At 29.3% G+C, this 14,090-nt stretch overlaps 1 protein-coding gene across 1 annotated transcript; it reads left to right on the plus strand.

Moving 5' to 3' along the window:
* The first annotated feature begins 5,021 nt into the window (after window positions 1–5,021).
* Window positions 5,022–9,960, plus strand: LOC129298629 (vicianin hydrolase-like). Its single transcript, XM_054937056.1, has 13 exons — window positions 5,022–5,235; window positions 5,351–5,420; window positions 6,599–6,657; window positions 6,761–6,836; window positions 7,033–7,104; window positions 7,268–7,355; window positions 7,560–7,812; window positions 7,906–8,021; window positions 8,251–8,468; window positions 8,757–8,788; window positions 8,888–8,990; window positions 9,120–9,228; window positions 9,636–9,960. The coding sequence occupies exons 1-13, from the start codon at window positions 5,065–5,067 to the stop codon at window positions 9,799–9,801; spliced, it is 1,533 nt and encodes a 510-aa protein (XP_054793031.1). The 5' UTR covers window positions 5,022–5,064; the 3' UTR covers window positions 9,802–9,960.
* Window positions 9,961–14,090: the final 4,130 nt, after the last annotated feature.

Here is a 14,090-nt window from a genome sequence, read left to right on the forward strand (position 1 = left end):
TTATTATCTTTTTTTTTAAATGCCCCTATGAGTAAATTATTTATATTTATTTTAGGGTGAAACACCTTATTTAATATGAGTAAATATAAAAAATATGATTAATTTAAAAATAAATAATTATTTTATTAAGAATAAAATTTGATTAAAAAGACGTTACATTCTTTAATAAGGGGAGTAATAATTAAGAATGGCATTGATTTTATCATTTGCAATATTTTCATTATACAAGTGCAATACATTTGATCCGTTGGAAGCTATGCGTAATAAACACTTGAAATAGCATAAATTAGTTTGATACGTTGGACAAAAAATATAAAAATAATCTATATACATTAAAAAGGAAAATTTGCATGACTAATTATTCAGTGTACTACATAGTTTAATCTCTAATTGAATTGAATGTTTCTCTGTTGAAGAGGGCAGACAAATGGTATCCGAAGCAGAGCTTCATGTCCAGGGGCAACATGGGAAAAAGCTAGTTTTATGTTTCAATCCCCTTGTTTAATGCCCAACCCCTCAATTTTAAATGGAAACAAAGCTATTTTATCAAATATCAATTAATTAAATAAATAAAATGGGTGGGGTGTCTTGTAATTCAACACGCCCATTTGTCCATGAAAAGAAAAAAGGTCCCATACTATGGAGCCTGGGCCATCATATCTTGAGTTGCATTATTGTTGCTTGTTGGGCTGCGTCCTATCCTACCAGATGTTGTGTGAAAAGAAAAGATCCCAGGGCAAGTGGGTCCCCCATCGTGTGGGTATAATTTAAAGTTTGAAACTCATTTGATATTTTCGTTGACGTTATTTTTTTTTCAAAGAAAAAATAACAGAAAAATGCTTCTGAAATATATGCCATAAAAATTTGTCAGTCAGTTAAGTTTTAACGTGAAAATATTTTTTTTTAACTTTTCGAAAAATAAAAAAATGGCCATCATGACTTATAACTTGATATTTCATTCTATTTTTTTAAATAATTATTTTATAAAAGAAAGTAGAAAATAATTTTAATTGTTACGCTTCATTAATAAAAAAATTTATGCAAAACAACCATAATAATTGATTTTTAGTTTTTAGATTTCATTGGTAAAAAAATTTGCACATATTAACTTGTAATTTATTATTTCATTCTAGTTGTTTCTCCAAAAAAAAAAACTGGTTATTTTTTAACAAAAGTAGTAATCAATATTTAATTGTTGGATTTCATTAATAAAAATTTTATGAGGTGAGAAAAAATATTTGCTTAAACTTTCAAAAAAAATCAGAATCCAAAAAATACATATTTTTGATTATTTGAGGAAATTATTTTGAGTTTTTTATGAAAATAAGATGAGAGAGTATTTTAAAGAGGTGAGATACACAAAAATATTATAAAATATTAAAATAATATAATAATAAATTATTTTTATAAAATAAAAATTAAGGAAGATATCATAACATTTAAAAAAATAACTAATAATTACTTTTTATTATTACAACTAAAAATAAAATAATTTTTAATTTTTATAAAATAGCATTTTTTCAATCCTATATATTAATCACTTTTAAAAATATAATTTGATTCACTTTATAAGTAAATTGTTCATGAAATTATTTTATTTTAAATTAAAATTTTTGAATTATCCTTAAAAAATGGGAGAGAGATAAAAAATATTATTATATGATTGATTTATTTTTTATTTTTTTACTTAAAAGTTATATTTTAAATTTCACGTACTTTTAATTCTTATATTTTAATTACATTAATAATATTAATAAAAATAATTTATAAATAAAATTGGAGGAAATAAGCAAGCAGCACAAGAAGGCTTAATTATTTATGACGATGACGTAGGGTTACCCACGTTAGCTCAATTACGAGGGGCATGGTAGAATGTCACATCAGGGGCCACGTGATACACATTCTCAGGTTAATTTCAAAAATATGCGTCCCACTATGTTTTATCACTTATCGCATCAATTTGCTTTTTCCCCCAAATTAAAAACACTCCAAGTTCAACTTTAAAAACTTTATATATATGTATGGTAAAAAATATTAGCAAACCGCGTTTTACATAAACTATAAGCGCCTCCTAGAAACAACATCATTACTCTTGCTTTCAAGAGGTATCCAGCTCCAACCTGGCTAAATTACCTTTTAGTAAAAGATTTATCCCTCATTAAATTTGTCATTAAAAAATAATTCATTAAATTTAGTAAAAGATTGTATTTCTCTCATTAATTAATGAGAGATTCAGCCCCTGGCCCTCACAAATTCCTTACTAATACTATTTAAAAGTTGATAACTTTGATGATCTCCTTATTAAATATGTCTATATTTAAAAATGATGATATCTCATCACTCACCATTCATGCATTAATTTGTGACATGTCACCACTAATCTCATACTTTATAAAATAATTTTAAAAAAGTTAAGTAAAATTTTACTTTTAAAAAACCTGTACATTTTTTCAATTATATATTCATTAAATGTTTTATGTGGATGTTTTAACAATAATAATTAAAATTTTAATACATAATTTTTTTAAAGTAATAAATAAAATAAGAGCGTAGTTGGAAAACCAATTATAATAGCTATCAAATATCAAGTGTTTTAAACTAAGGAAAGTTTTTAGAAAATACATTATATTGTTGTTTGGAGGGAATTCACTCCCTTCACCCCTTATGTATACTTCTCAACATTTTTCAGATAGATTAATAAAAATTATTATATTGCTTTATTTTTAAAAAATATTTTAATAGTTCACTCATATCCTTATTAATTAAAGAGAACCTCATCGTGCCTTGTTTAAGTTACAAAAAACCATTAAAATTATAGGGAGTAAAAAATGGAGCATCATTTGATATTCTAATAAGGTATCTTGTAATTTAAACTAATTTTTATTTTTGAAAAGTACCTTATAATATAAAGGATTTGAGAGAACATAAGTATGTTATATCATTTTATTTTAGACATTTTTAAAATTTTTTAAAAAGTGTATATAATCATACATAATTTGGCACCTAATATTTCTAAATTATAAAATTATTTTTTTTTTGTTTTCTAAAAGTTAGTCCTCCTAACTATTAAAGCTGGTTCCGCCTCTGACTCTACAAAATTTGATTATTATTTTTTTTTTGGGTCAAAGATGCTTTGACTGTTATTAGGTTCAACAACGATTATCCACTAAAATTTAGCAATATGACCCTCCTTTTAGCGAACTCTTGTGATCAATATGATCATGTCAAGTCATCACATAGCACATCACAACATCATCACCATCATGCTCACATTCATTTTCAATTATCAAATTCAAGAGTTAAAATCCTCATTTTCAAATTTCATAATTTCATTAATGTGCAAAACCCAACTTGCATATACTTAAAACTTAAACAACACACACACACACATAAAATACATTGTAAAGCTTACAAACGCCTATGATTAATTAACAAGAAATAACATTAGATAGATTTTTCTGATTACCTAAAACTTTAAAAATTCAAAAGTTATCCCCCAATGACCACTTGCTTTAGAGCTCAAATCAAGCTTACTGGTGCTTTATAAGGTTAGCGTATAGTAAAAATTAACACCTATTACTGATAATAATTAAAGTGAACATCTCAGACTTCTAAATTTTCTCACTTTAAATACACAAGTTCAATCTTTCATCCAATTAGTTTATTGACTATCATTAACTTTATTTAGATCCCACTAACTTAAATAATTACAAATGTAACATATAATAATTCAAAATCATCATCAAAGTGTCTAAGGTTCATACAAAACCCTAAACCTGAACTCAAAATCTTACATAAACTCCTAAACTAGATGTATAATACTTAAACAACTCTTATTAATTTCATTTAGACCAATGAATCTAGACTCGTAATCTTAAATTTAAGAATCTCACTCCCCATATACCAAATCTTAACTCAAAAATCTAGTAGAAAATGAGAGGAATGGTAGGAAAGACTTATCTTAGGGTTTGAAAGCTTTGATCCCTTCCAAATGACAAGACTTCCATGCCCTACCAGGCCCAAACTCCTCCTTAATTCTTCTCATTCTTATTTTTTGTTTCCTCTTTATCAGTAGCTCAGGAACACACTGTTGATATTCAAAAATTTTGACTGCCCGCCACATAGAGAAGCCTAGTCCATTTTTGCTATCTAATCTCTGCCTTAGTAGTCTAAAACTCCCTCAGGCTCAATTCAAAAGTTGAAATCAAACTCAATAGGCTCACCAGCCATCATTAACCATTCCTAAAGTAATAAACAAGTATATTTACTGAATTAACCTTAATAAATTTAATTAATTCAATGATTAAAATTCAGGATGTTACACAAAACACAATCAGCATTAAATATAAGTATATCTTTTAACAAAAATTCAAATTTTAATTTTCATTTTGTGAGGATTTAGCTCTTTTCATTATTATAAGTTACTTATAATATATTTTGTCAAAAAAAATCTTCAATTTAATTTTAATTTTAATTTTAGCTCCTTTCATGATATGTGTTTTAATATCATACTACTTTCTCTCACAAGCATTCAAGGGAGGGTAAAGATAAAAATTTAATGATTTGATTGATTATAAAATAGAAAAAAAGAATTTCCCTCCTTGTCTTATACATATGAACGGAGGGAGTAATTTTTAAGATACTAATTGCTCTTTCGTGAGATACTATGGGAATTAGAATGTCCTTTAACTTTTTTTTAAAATTTTTAATAATCCAAATTTTTTTGGCCGAGAATAATCCAAATTACTTTATATTAATATGACAATAAAAAAATAAAAATCTGACTTTTTAAATTTATGAATATCAATTTTTTTGGCATAAAACGGTCTCTGAACTTTCTATAAGGGATAGGACGGCGATCATGTTTACTCCTGTGTCTTTGTTTTTTAAAAAAAAAAATTTTTACATAGCTTAGATACGTTTGCAAAATATTCTCTCTCTCAGTTATTTCCCCAGCCTCTCTCGTTTAAAATTTGAATATCACGTGTCCCATTATAATTTATAAATAGCTGCATAGAGAGACGAGTGAGCAAGTAAAACAAAGCAGAAAGAGCAAAGGCAGGTATGAGAAACGAAGGTGGTGGCCTCTTCCTGTTTGCGTTACTGGCGGTTACCGCCGCCACCCTTGAGGCGGCCGGCGGTGGCGCTGCGAAGCCCAGCCACTACTCGGTTCCGTTCAACAGAACCCTTTTCCCTCGCGACTTTGTCTTCGGTGCTGGTTCATCTTCTTATCAGGTCTGTTCTTTCGTACGTTTCTGCAGAATCACCAAACTTTAATCAACATCTGCAAATTTTATGAAGTTCCTGGGTATTTTTGTTAAAAAATGTTCTGATGATAAAACATCCACAGAATGAAGGAGCAGTAAATATTGACGGAAGAGGACCGAGCATATGGGACACCTTCACCAAACAGCACCCAGGTTTCTCTCTCTCTCTCTCTCTCTCTCTCTCTCTCTCTCGTCCCTTTGTCATCTTCAAAAGAAATCATAATTTAATGAAATTTTTTTCTAATTAATCCGGTCCGAAGCCAACAGCAGCTACTATTGATTCGGATCAAGTCGGGTTAAGATTCGTTCACACGAAAACTCTTATCACCAAACGGTATTGCATTTTAACTCGGTCCTGTAAATGCACTAATAGCAGTAAAATTTTCATCCGAAAAAATTCCGACCTGGCTCGATTAAGTTGACTGAATATGTGGGCTGGGAAAACTTTTAAAAAGGGCCCTCTTTTTTCCCCTTGCATACATTAGCGTAATATAGCCTTTCAATTTTCAAATGTCACAATCATTATAATGTCGCTTGGACTAATTGAGTTTGAGAGTGATATTAATTGTTAATTTCAGGACAAAAAATTGGTTTCAATATCAAACATAAATTTATAACTATTTATGTTATTATTTATTAAAAAAATCTTGCTTGACTATTTTATTAGAAAGTAAAACTCATTTAAAATACTTTTTATTTTTTAATGAAAAAAGTAAATAATGTCTTTTATTTTTTCAATTTTACGTTAGAGAAGAGTGTCCGGAAGTAAAATATAATCTATATTCCTATCTATGCTATAAATGTATTACATAGAAGCCTAAAGGCATGAAAAAGTGTTGGTTTTTGCATCGAAAAAAAAAAAGAAAGAAAGAGTGTCGGTTTGATTTTCTTCATGTAGCATGTCCTCGTCATTTCCTTTAATTTTTTTGGTTTTTTTTAAGAACTCTCCTTATTATTTTTCACACATGCATTTCAATTTTCAAGCACCCTTTTTTATTTCAGTGCTATTAATTCTTCAATTTTTTTAAAAGAAATTATATTCTCTCATGTTGTCATCTATTTTGACTTTCGAGCGTCACAAACTCTAGCCATGACTCTAGCTGGGACTGAAATGTGGGTAAAGTAAAATTCAAGGTTCCAAACCTGTCCAGTATATGTTAAAAAAATTCTAGTCATGAGAGGATTTTGAATTATTATCTAATCTCATATGTAAATTAATGTGAATGATCTCTGCCATTCTATATAATTAAGCATGAAAGGCTCAATTAAATAGGAATAAATTTACTGTGGTAGATCGATATTTAACTATATTGAGATTAGTAATTGAACAGAAAAGATTGTGGATCATAGCACTGCCGACGTGACGGTCGATTTCTATCATCACTACAAGGTGCTCATCAACCTCATTTTTATCATTTTTTTCAATATTCCCAGGCTCTGTTTTATATATTTTATATTTTACATATATAAATTGCCAATTTTCCATATCGCAGACTGATATACATCTAATGAAAAAAATTGGGCTGGACTCTTTTAGATTCTCCATCTCGTGGTCTAGAATTTTCCCTGGTAAGATTTTTCTTTCTTTTTAATATCAATTAAACCAAGTTAAGCTAATTTTGGAAAAAACTATGACATGAAAAAACAAAAGGTTTCTACATACATATGTTATATAATGATGATACATATATATTACGTCTACGATGCATAATGATGATCAAAATGATATAATTTTGTTTTTTTACTTGTTTATATTTGTGTGCAGAGGGCACAGGAAAAGTGAATGAATTAGGTGTCAAATTCTACAACAATGTCATAAATGAACTCCTAGCAAATGGTGAGTCTATTCTTAATTATTTTTTCTTGTTTATATTATCATTGATTTTTTCGTTACTACATAGACTTTTAAAATTAAACGAATATAAATCTTTTTCATAAATTTTGACTCATTTCTGTGCGTGCGTGCGTGCGTGCGTGTGTGTGTACGTTCATACGTATAGGAATAATGCCTTGTGTCACTCTCTTTCACTGGGATCTTCCTCAAGCTCTTGAAGATAAGTATGGTGGATTTCTCAGTCCCAAAATAGTGTAAGTATTTCACCATTTTATATTGAATCTCATGATCTGTGTATGCTGTTTTCATAGCTTTCTTCTGCAGATAATTTTATTATATAAATAATTAACGCTTTATGGTTAAAATTTGAAAACCTTATTCAAAGTGGTGATGAAGATCAAGGAATGATATGTGAAGATATTAATATTAATAGTGTCCTAATTGGTGAATGATTATAGGGATGATTTTCGAGAGTACGCAGATTTTTGTTTCAAAACGTTCGGAGATAGGGTTAAGACATGGGTTACTTTCAATGAACCCTACGTATTCGTAGTGAGCGGCTACAACGGAGGCACCAAGGCACCCGGCCGCTGTTCAAATTACGTCGGAAACTGTACTGCCGGCAACTCTGCCACCGAGCCCTACCTTGCCTCCCACCATCTCCTTCTTGCTCATGCTGCTGCTTTTACACTATACAAAACCAAATATCAGGTTCTCTTTCAAATCTAGTTTTTATGTGTCAAGCCAAATTATTTAACTTGTTATCTCACTTTGAATTGTTTTTATTGTTGTTGTTGTTGTTAGGCTACTCAAAAAGGAAAAATTGGAATCACATTAGTGACGCATTGGTTCAAGCCTAAAATCAAAACTATGGATAATCGTGTGGCTGCAAATCGAGCTTTGGAATTTTTTTTGGGATGGTAAGTGATATATTATAAAATCATTTTTTGGTCAAAATGTGATTGTATCATGAAGTCTCAGAGAAAAAGCAGGGTTTATAAATTCAAAAACTCTCACACCTAACAAGTTAATCTTTTAAAATGAATTGTTTTTCTTTTAGATTTGTGCTTGTAAGTAGTAAGAGAAAGATGATTCAAATAAATATAATGTTACTTTAATTTGTTTTCTAAAAGTTGTTGAAACATGTAGGCATGCAGACCCCATCGCATATGGAGATTATCCAAAGAGCATGAGAATTAGAGTGGGAGATAGGCTCCCAAAATTCTCAAAGGAAGAATCAGAAATGTTGAAAGGATCTTATGATTTTCTTGGCATGAATTATTATACCACTAATTTTGCAGAAAATTCCCTCTCTGCTACCACTGTTAACCACAGCTTCACTTCTGATATGCATGTCACTTTCTCAAGTATGTAACCAAACACTCTGATCTCTCTCATACAACACATTTATTGGTATACAACTCAAGTATCATCAATAGGGAGAATAACAAGTACGGATCCTATAAGAAGATTAATACCAAATTAAAATTTTAAAGATTATTAGTATTAAAACTTTGTTTGTGAAGAGATCTCAATTTGACTTTAATCTTTTTATGAGGTCCTTATTTGTTATTTTTCCAAATTTGTTTGTATTTTTCAAAACTCGTTGTACTAACACATACAGTCACTTCATTTTTCTTCCAATATCTTCTCAGCCGCTAGAAATGGAGTCTCTGTTGGTACCCCGGTATGTTTTTTTTTTTTTTTTGGGCCCTCGAGACACACACACACACACATCTACATATATAAAGAGCTTGCTTTTATCTTCATTGTTTGTTGTTTGTAGACTGCTTTGAGCTGGCTCTATGTCTGTCCCAGGGGAATTTATGAGCTTATGATCTATATGAAGCTCAAATACCACAACCCACCAATTTATATTCATGAAAATGGTACGTACATGTTAACCATACTTCTTCGTATTTGAATTTACCTAAAAAGCAAATAATTTTTGTCTAATTTTAATTATATGTAATGCAAGTATGTGTGTATGTATTTTGTTTAATATGTGGAATATCCAGGGGTTGCTCAAGCCAATGATGCATCGAAATCACTTAAAGAGGCCATCAAGGACAGTATAAGGATTAGATACCATGACGGGCATCTCAGATATCTTCTTCAAGCTGTAAAGTTAGTGAAATATATATTATATATTCTTACTATATAATATATTTTAGTTTAATTTAAGATAAAATGGTGAATTAGCTGTTAAATTATAAATTCAAAAATGTTTGGGGACCTTAAACTTGTCTTTAATACAACATTTCAAAGTGGTGCGACATTACTTCTATTGAAAACAAGTATTAACTTTCACTGTTGATTGTCAAAAAAGTTGCAAAAGAAAACAAAAAAAAAAAGAAAAGTATAGAAAAAGACCTCATCAGAAAACTTATATGGATTATAAGTTCTCTAAATTACAATAAATATCAAGAAAAAGTGTTTTTTTTTCTATATATTATTGTTCATATACTGAATAGAATGAGAAATTAAATAAACCATGGTGATGGTATCATTATGTTGATATATATGTGTTGCAGAGAAGGGGTGAATGTGAAGGGATATTATGCGTGGGCATTCTCAGACAACTTTGAATGGGAACATGGTTACACATTTCGATTTGGATTAACGTACGTGGATTACAACAACATGAAACGATATCTCAAGTATTCTGCTTATTGGCTCAAGATGTTCCTCCTCCGTTAGCTATCTTTGGTGTCCAATAATAATTATCTTGATGCATTATGTATGTGAGTCTTAATTCCTTCAGTGTCACTGCCATGTCTTGCTTGTTGTCCATGTCTTAAAAAAAAACAAAGAAAGAACATGCGCTTTCTTAATGCTAAATTCCATAACCTTGTCGTCGCATGGTTTATGAAATATATATATATATATATATATATAATTATTATATAAAATAAATGTTGATAGAAAAAATCAAATGACGACTTATGGATTATTGTTAATAAAAATTTCTTGTGGTTTAATAACTTAAATATTCAATTAAATTGTATATATAAATAGGATTGGGTAAAGCTAGTAAAAAAATTAGTTTCAGACTCATACAGAGATACCCTAAATTACAAAGTTAATCTGAGTTAAAATGAGAGAAACATAAGCATAAACACACAAAAAAAAAAAAAAAGCTCATGCAATTACAACGAGCTTTATGTTATATCATTACGCACGACAACCACCCGTACTCGCACAACCAGTGAAAAGCTTTTGGAAATTCTTTGCGTTCAAAATTTTATCTTTAATGGAGAAACATCTAATAACGTCTACAATTATTAATCAAATTAAAAAAATTAAATTAAATTGAAGCTGATAAAAACCTTTTCAATGTGCAAAAACTTGATACGTTGGACTCAATATAGTTATTCTTGTCTCTCTTTTTTCCCCCTTCCCCTTCACATAGTTATCTAAATGGATCAGTTTTAGCATTGTTAAACCCAATTAAGGGTAGATTTCACAAAGACCTTTTTCCTGCTTTTTTTTTAAAAAAAATAATTACATATATCATCCTATTAGAGGAATTTCGAGGCACAGTTAATCACTAAATATGAACATATCTTTTAACAAATATTCAAATCTTGATTCATCATATTATGAGAAACTGACTTTTTTTCTTAGATCTAATTCTCATTGGTGATTTTTTTTTTTGGTGATTGCCTTTTATTTTTATTACACACATGTATCTTTATCTTGAAAATAATCTTATTGGAAGGCGCTATCAATCACTGAATATGAACACTTTTCTAAGTAAACACTTAATGAAAATTTGTAATATTGTGAGAGACTGACTTTTTTTTTTTCTGTACTCAACCCCAATTGGTGATTGCCTTTTTAATCATTTTGACGGAGTTCTCCTGATTTTGTCCTTTGTGGGGACAATTCATTGAAGCCTCAAACTAAAATATTTGCTAAATAGTTGATGTTTTGGGCCACTGACATAGGCTTATTGCAACAACAAGCAAAAGGGACGCTGTAATGAGAGATGTGGGAATCACTTGGCCCAAAAACAAATGCGGTAACATCTCTGACCTGGCTTGAAATGAATCTTTTAAAAATATCAACTTTAAGACAAAATTGATAAATCTGGCAAAAAAAAAAGACAAAATTGATAAAAATATATTTAAATAACTCATTTGGCATTTCATCTCTTTACTTTTCAAAATCATTATTTAGATTACATAATTTTATACTAAGTGTTCAACCTCAAACAAAGTTCGTTCAAATCTTGCATATAATAATTTCGTCTGGCATTGTTCGAACTTATCCGGTACTACACTATTGGTTATCAGATAGTTGTTATTAAAAAAAAAAAAACACATCAACAATGGCCTAATGCTTGCTGCTTAGGACTGCAAACATCTGAAATTGAAGTGTTGGAACAAAAAGGAAACTCATGAAGAAATTATTATGTGTGTAATAACGCGAGGAATGTACGTATCATGAAAGATATATTGTGCTTTATCATAAAAGCAAAACATTGTACAAATGAATGTTGGTTTAATTGATAAGAATTTAACTTATAACACAAAATTATGAGTTCAAATCTTACTGTCGATATAAAATATTATAAATACTTTTATAAACATTCTTTGAATATGAAGGTATAACTTAGTCTTATTGTACCCATACAAACTCACCTAAACTTTTTAAGTTTGAATGGAGGGATGAAGTGAATGACAGAAAGCACATGGAAGAGGGGGAATGGTCACATGAGAGAAACATGGCGATGTTTGGTACGTTAAAAGCATTCTCTGATCACTTTAAATGTATTGGCTTATTATGAAACAACCAATCAATCATTCATGTCTTCTTCTTATCCTCTTGCAGAGCAAAGAACCCCATTGTCTCTCATCTTTTTCTTCGTCCAATCATGCATGCATGCTTCCTCATTACCCTTCACTTTTACGGTTTCAATAGCATGTACCATGTAGTCTTCCTAGTACTGTAAATTAAGATACAAGTTCCTTTTTGTTCTATAAGTAGGGTAAAAGGTTGCATGCAATAGAGAAGTTGTGTTTAAAGATGATAAATTTAATAAAGAATATACATTGAGAATTTTTTTCTTTTCCAAAAATAATATCAATAATATAACTATTTTTCTTTAATTCCAGTGATGTGGTTATATAAATGACTTGTATGTAAGATGAAAAGGAGTAAGTCTCATCATTTATCAAGCCCCTTTCTCTCTCTCACTCTACATATATAATTCAAGGGGACTTAGAGAGACACAATAAGTTTTAGACTCTTTAACCATTAATGTTCATCACATTTGGCAATAAGACCTATGAATATCCTCTCCTTAACCGCACGCGCACACAAACGCACACAAGTCATATATAAATGCTAAATCACACTGTATTTTTATGATTCAATCATCAGCAAAATTTCAGAGAAATAAATTAGCAACAGTAGTATGTAAAAAAAAGAATACAAACTTAATTTTATTAAAGCTTGTCATTAAAATCAATTCAGTGTTTTTTGTTACAACGTTCAAGAATATTCACACTTGTAAAATAAAAAGAACACACACTCTCTCTCTTAGCTAAAAGAATATTATTATTAGACATGTTTTCTCATATATTGTTTTCTGAAAAACAAAACTACATTATTGATCACTTATAAATGAAATAAATATACTTTTATGGATATATGATTCTTTACTTATATACATATAATGTTTCCTGTTCATTTTTCATTTTAACATATAATAATTGGAGGTGGGATCTATGTGGGTTAAAATGTCTCGCGGGCGTATCTTTAATTTATTCATAAAAAAATACTTGCTTCTTCTTCTTCTCCTTTTTTGTCTCCGCTAGCTGGACATTTATGGATTGTGAGGACATTATAATTTACTTGAATTATACTCAAAAGTGAATATATATATATATATATATATAATGAAACTAGCTAGCTAGGGTTTATGTGGCTTCATTCAAAATCAGCTATTATGTTATCTTAGGGAAAAAGCGACATGACCACACATTAACTTGTTCACTCATCAGATTAAATCCGTATAGCGGCATTGCCATTTTAGAACAATCTTATTGGTACGTTGCATGTGTGCTTTATATTCATTCATTATTTAAGTTATACGTTTAATGGAAAGATTCATTACCTTTGTTAGTTCGTGAATTAATGGAGTTAGTTCAAGTGGTCGTTCTTGGACTCAACCCTTCGAAACTAAGCAATTAATATGCCTAAAATCATTCAACATGGCTAAAATTACACTTTCCTTTTAGTTTACGTTATTGTTATTGTTGATGAACGATTCACTTTTCTTTCATTATGTATTAAATTTCCATAGAATGTCATGTTATAAGACTTAACTAATCATTTGATGATCGCCAAATTATTCTAGTTTTAAAACACAATCAGTAAAACAGTTATTTAAAAAAAATTAAATTCATTGCAAATTTATATATATGAAAATTCCTTGAAAAAAGTTTTTTTTTTTTTTAAGAGTGAATTGTTGGCGGGGTACGTGAGTTCTTAAAAACAGTACATGTAAAGCAACTTGAAAAATAAAAAATCTTGTAAAAGCTAAAATAACTAGTATCATTCCGTATTTTTCGTCCAATCAATGTAATAATCAATAACTATCGCCCTTTCAATTTAAATTTCTAAAGTATATTTTTAGACAAAATTGGCAAAATATATGGCTATTCTATTAAAAAATTTAAACATGCTATTAAAATTTGATCAACCATGTCTATATAACAAGGGATATGGCTAGAAGTCCACTTAAATATATTGTCAAGGATTTAATCCTTAGACATAAAGTGTTTTGCTTCAAAAGCAAGCATACCGGTGTGTTCACGCCTCATTATATTAGAGCGTTTTTTGTGTAAAAACACTTTGATATTGGCATTTTCATATATTTTTATTTTTTGTAGTAGTATCCCTAACAATATGAAAAAGACTTTGTACTAGAAGAGAAAAAACTCATTTTGTAATATCCACATCTTAAAAAGAATTGTTGG

Source organism: Prosopis cineraria, unplaced genomic scaffold, assembly GCF_029017545.1.
Source record: "Prosopis cineraria cultivar Desert tree isolate PC_DT_omini unplaced genomic scaffold, ASM2901754v1 PC867, whole genome shotgun sequence".
NCBI classification, from domain to species: domain Eukaryota; kingdom Viridiplantae; phylum Streptophyta; class Magnoliopsida; order Fabales; family Fabaceae; genus Prosopis; species Prosopis cineraria.

Bases quoted from the DNA above. Each gene is read 5' to 3' on its own strand.
- LOC129298629 (XM_054937056.1), top strand. From the start codon at position 5,065: ATGAGAAACGAAGGTGGTGGCCTCTTCCTGTTTGCGTTACTGGCGGTT. The intron at 6,837-7,032 runs GTAAGATTTTTC...ATTTGTGTGCAG, and splicing joins GTGGTCTAGAATTTTCCCTG to AGGGCACAGGAAAAGTGAAT. The intron at 8,022-8,250 runs GTAAGTGATATA...TGAAACATGTAG, and splicing joins TTGGAATTTTTTTTGGGATG to GCATGCAGACCCCATCGCAT.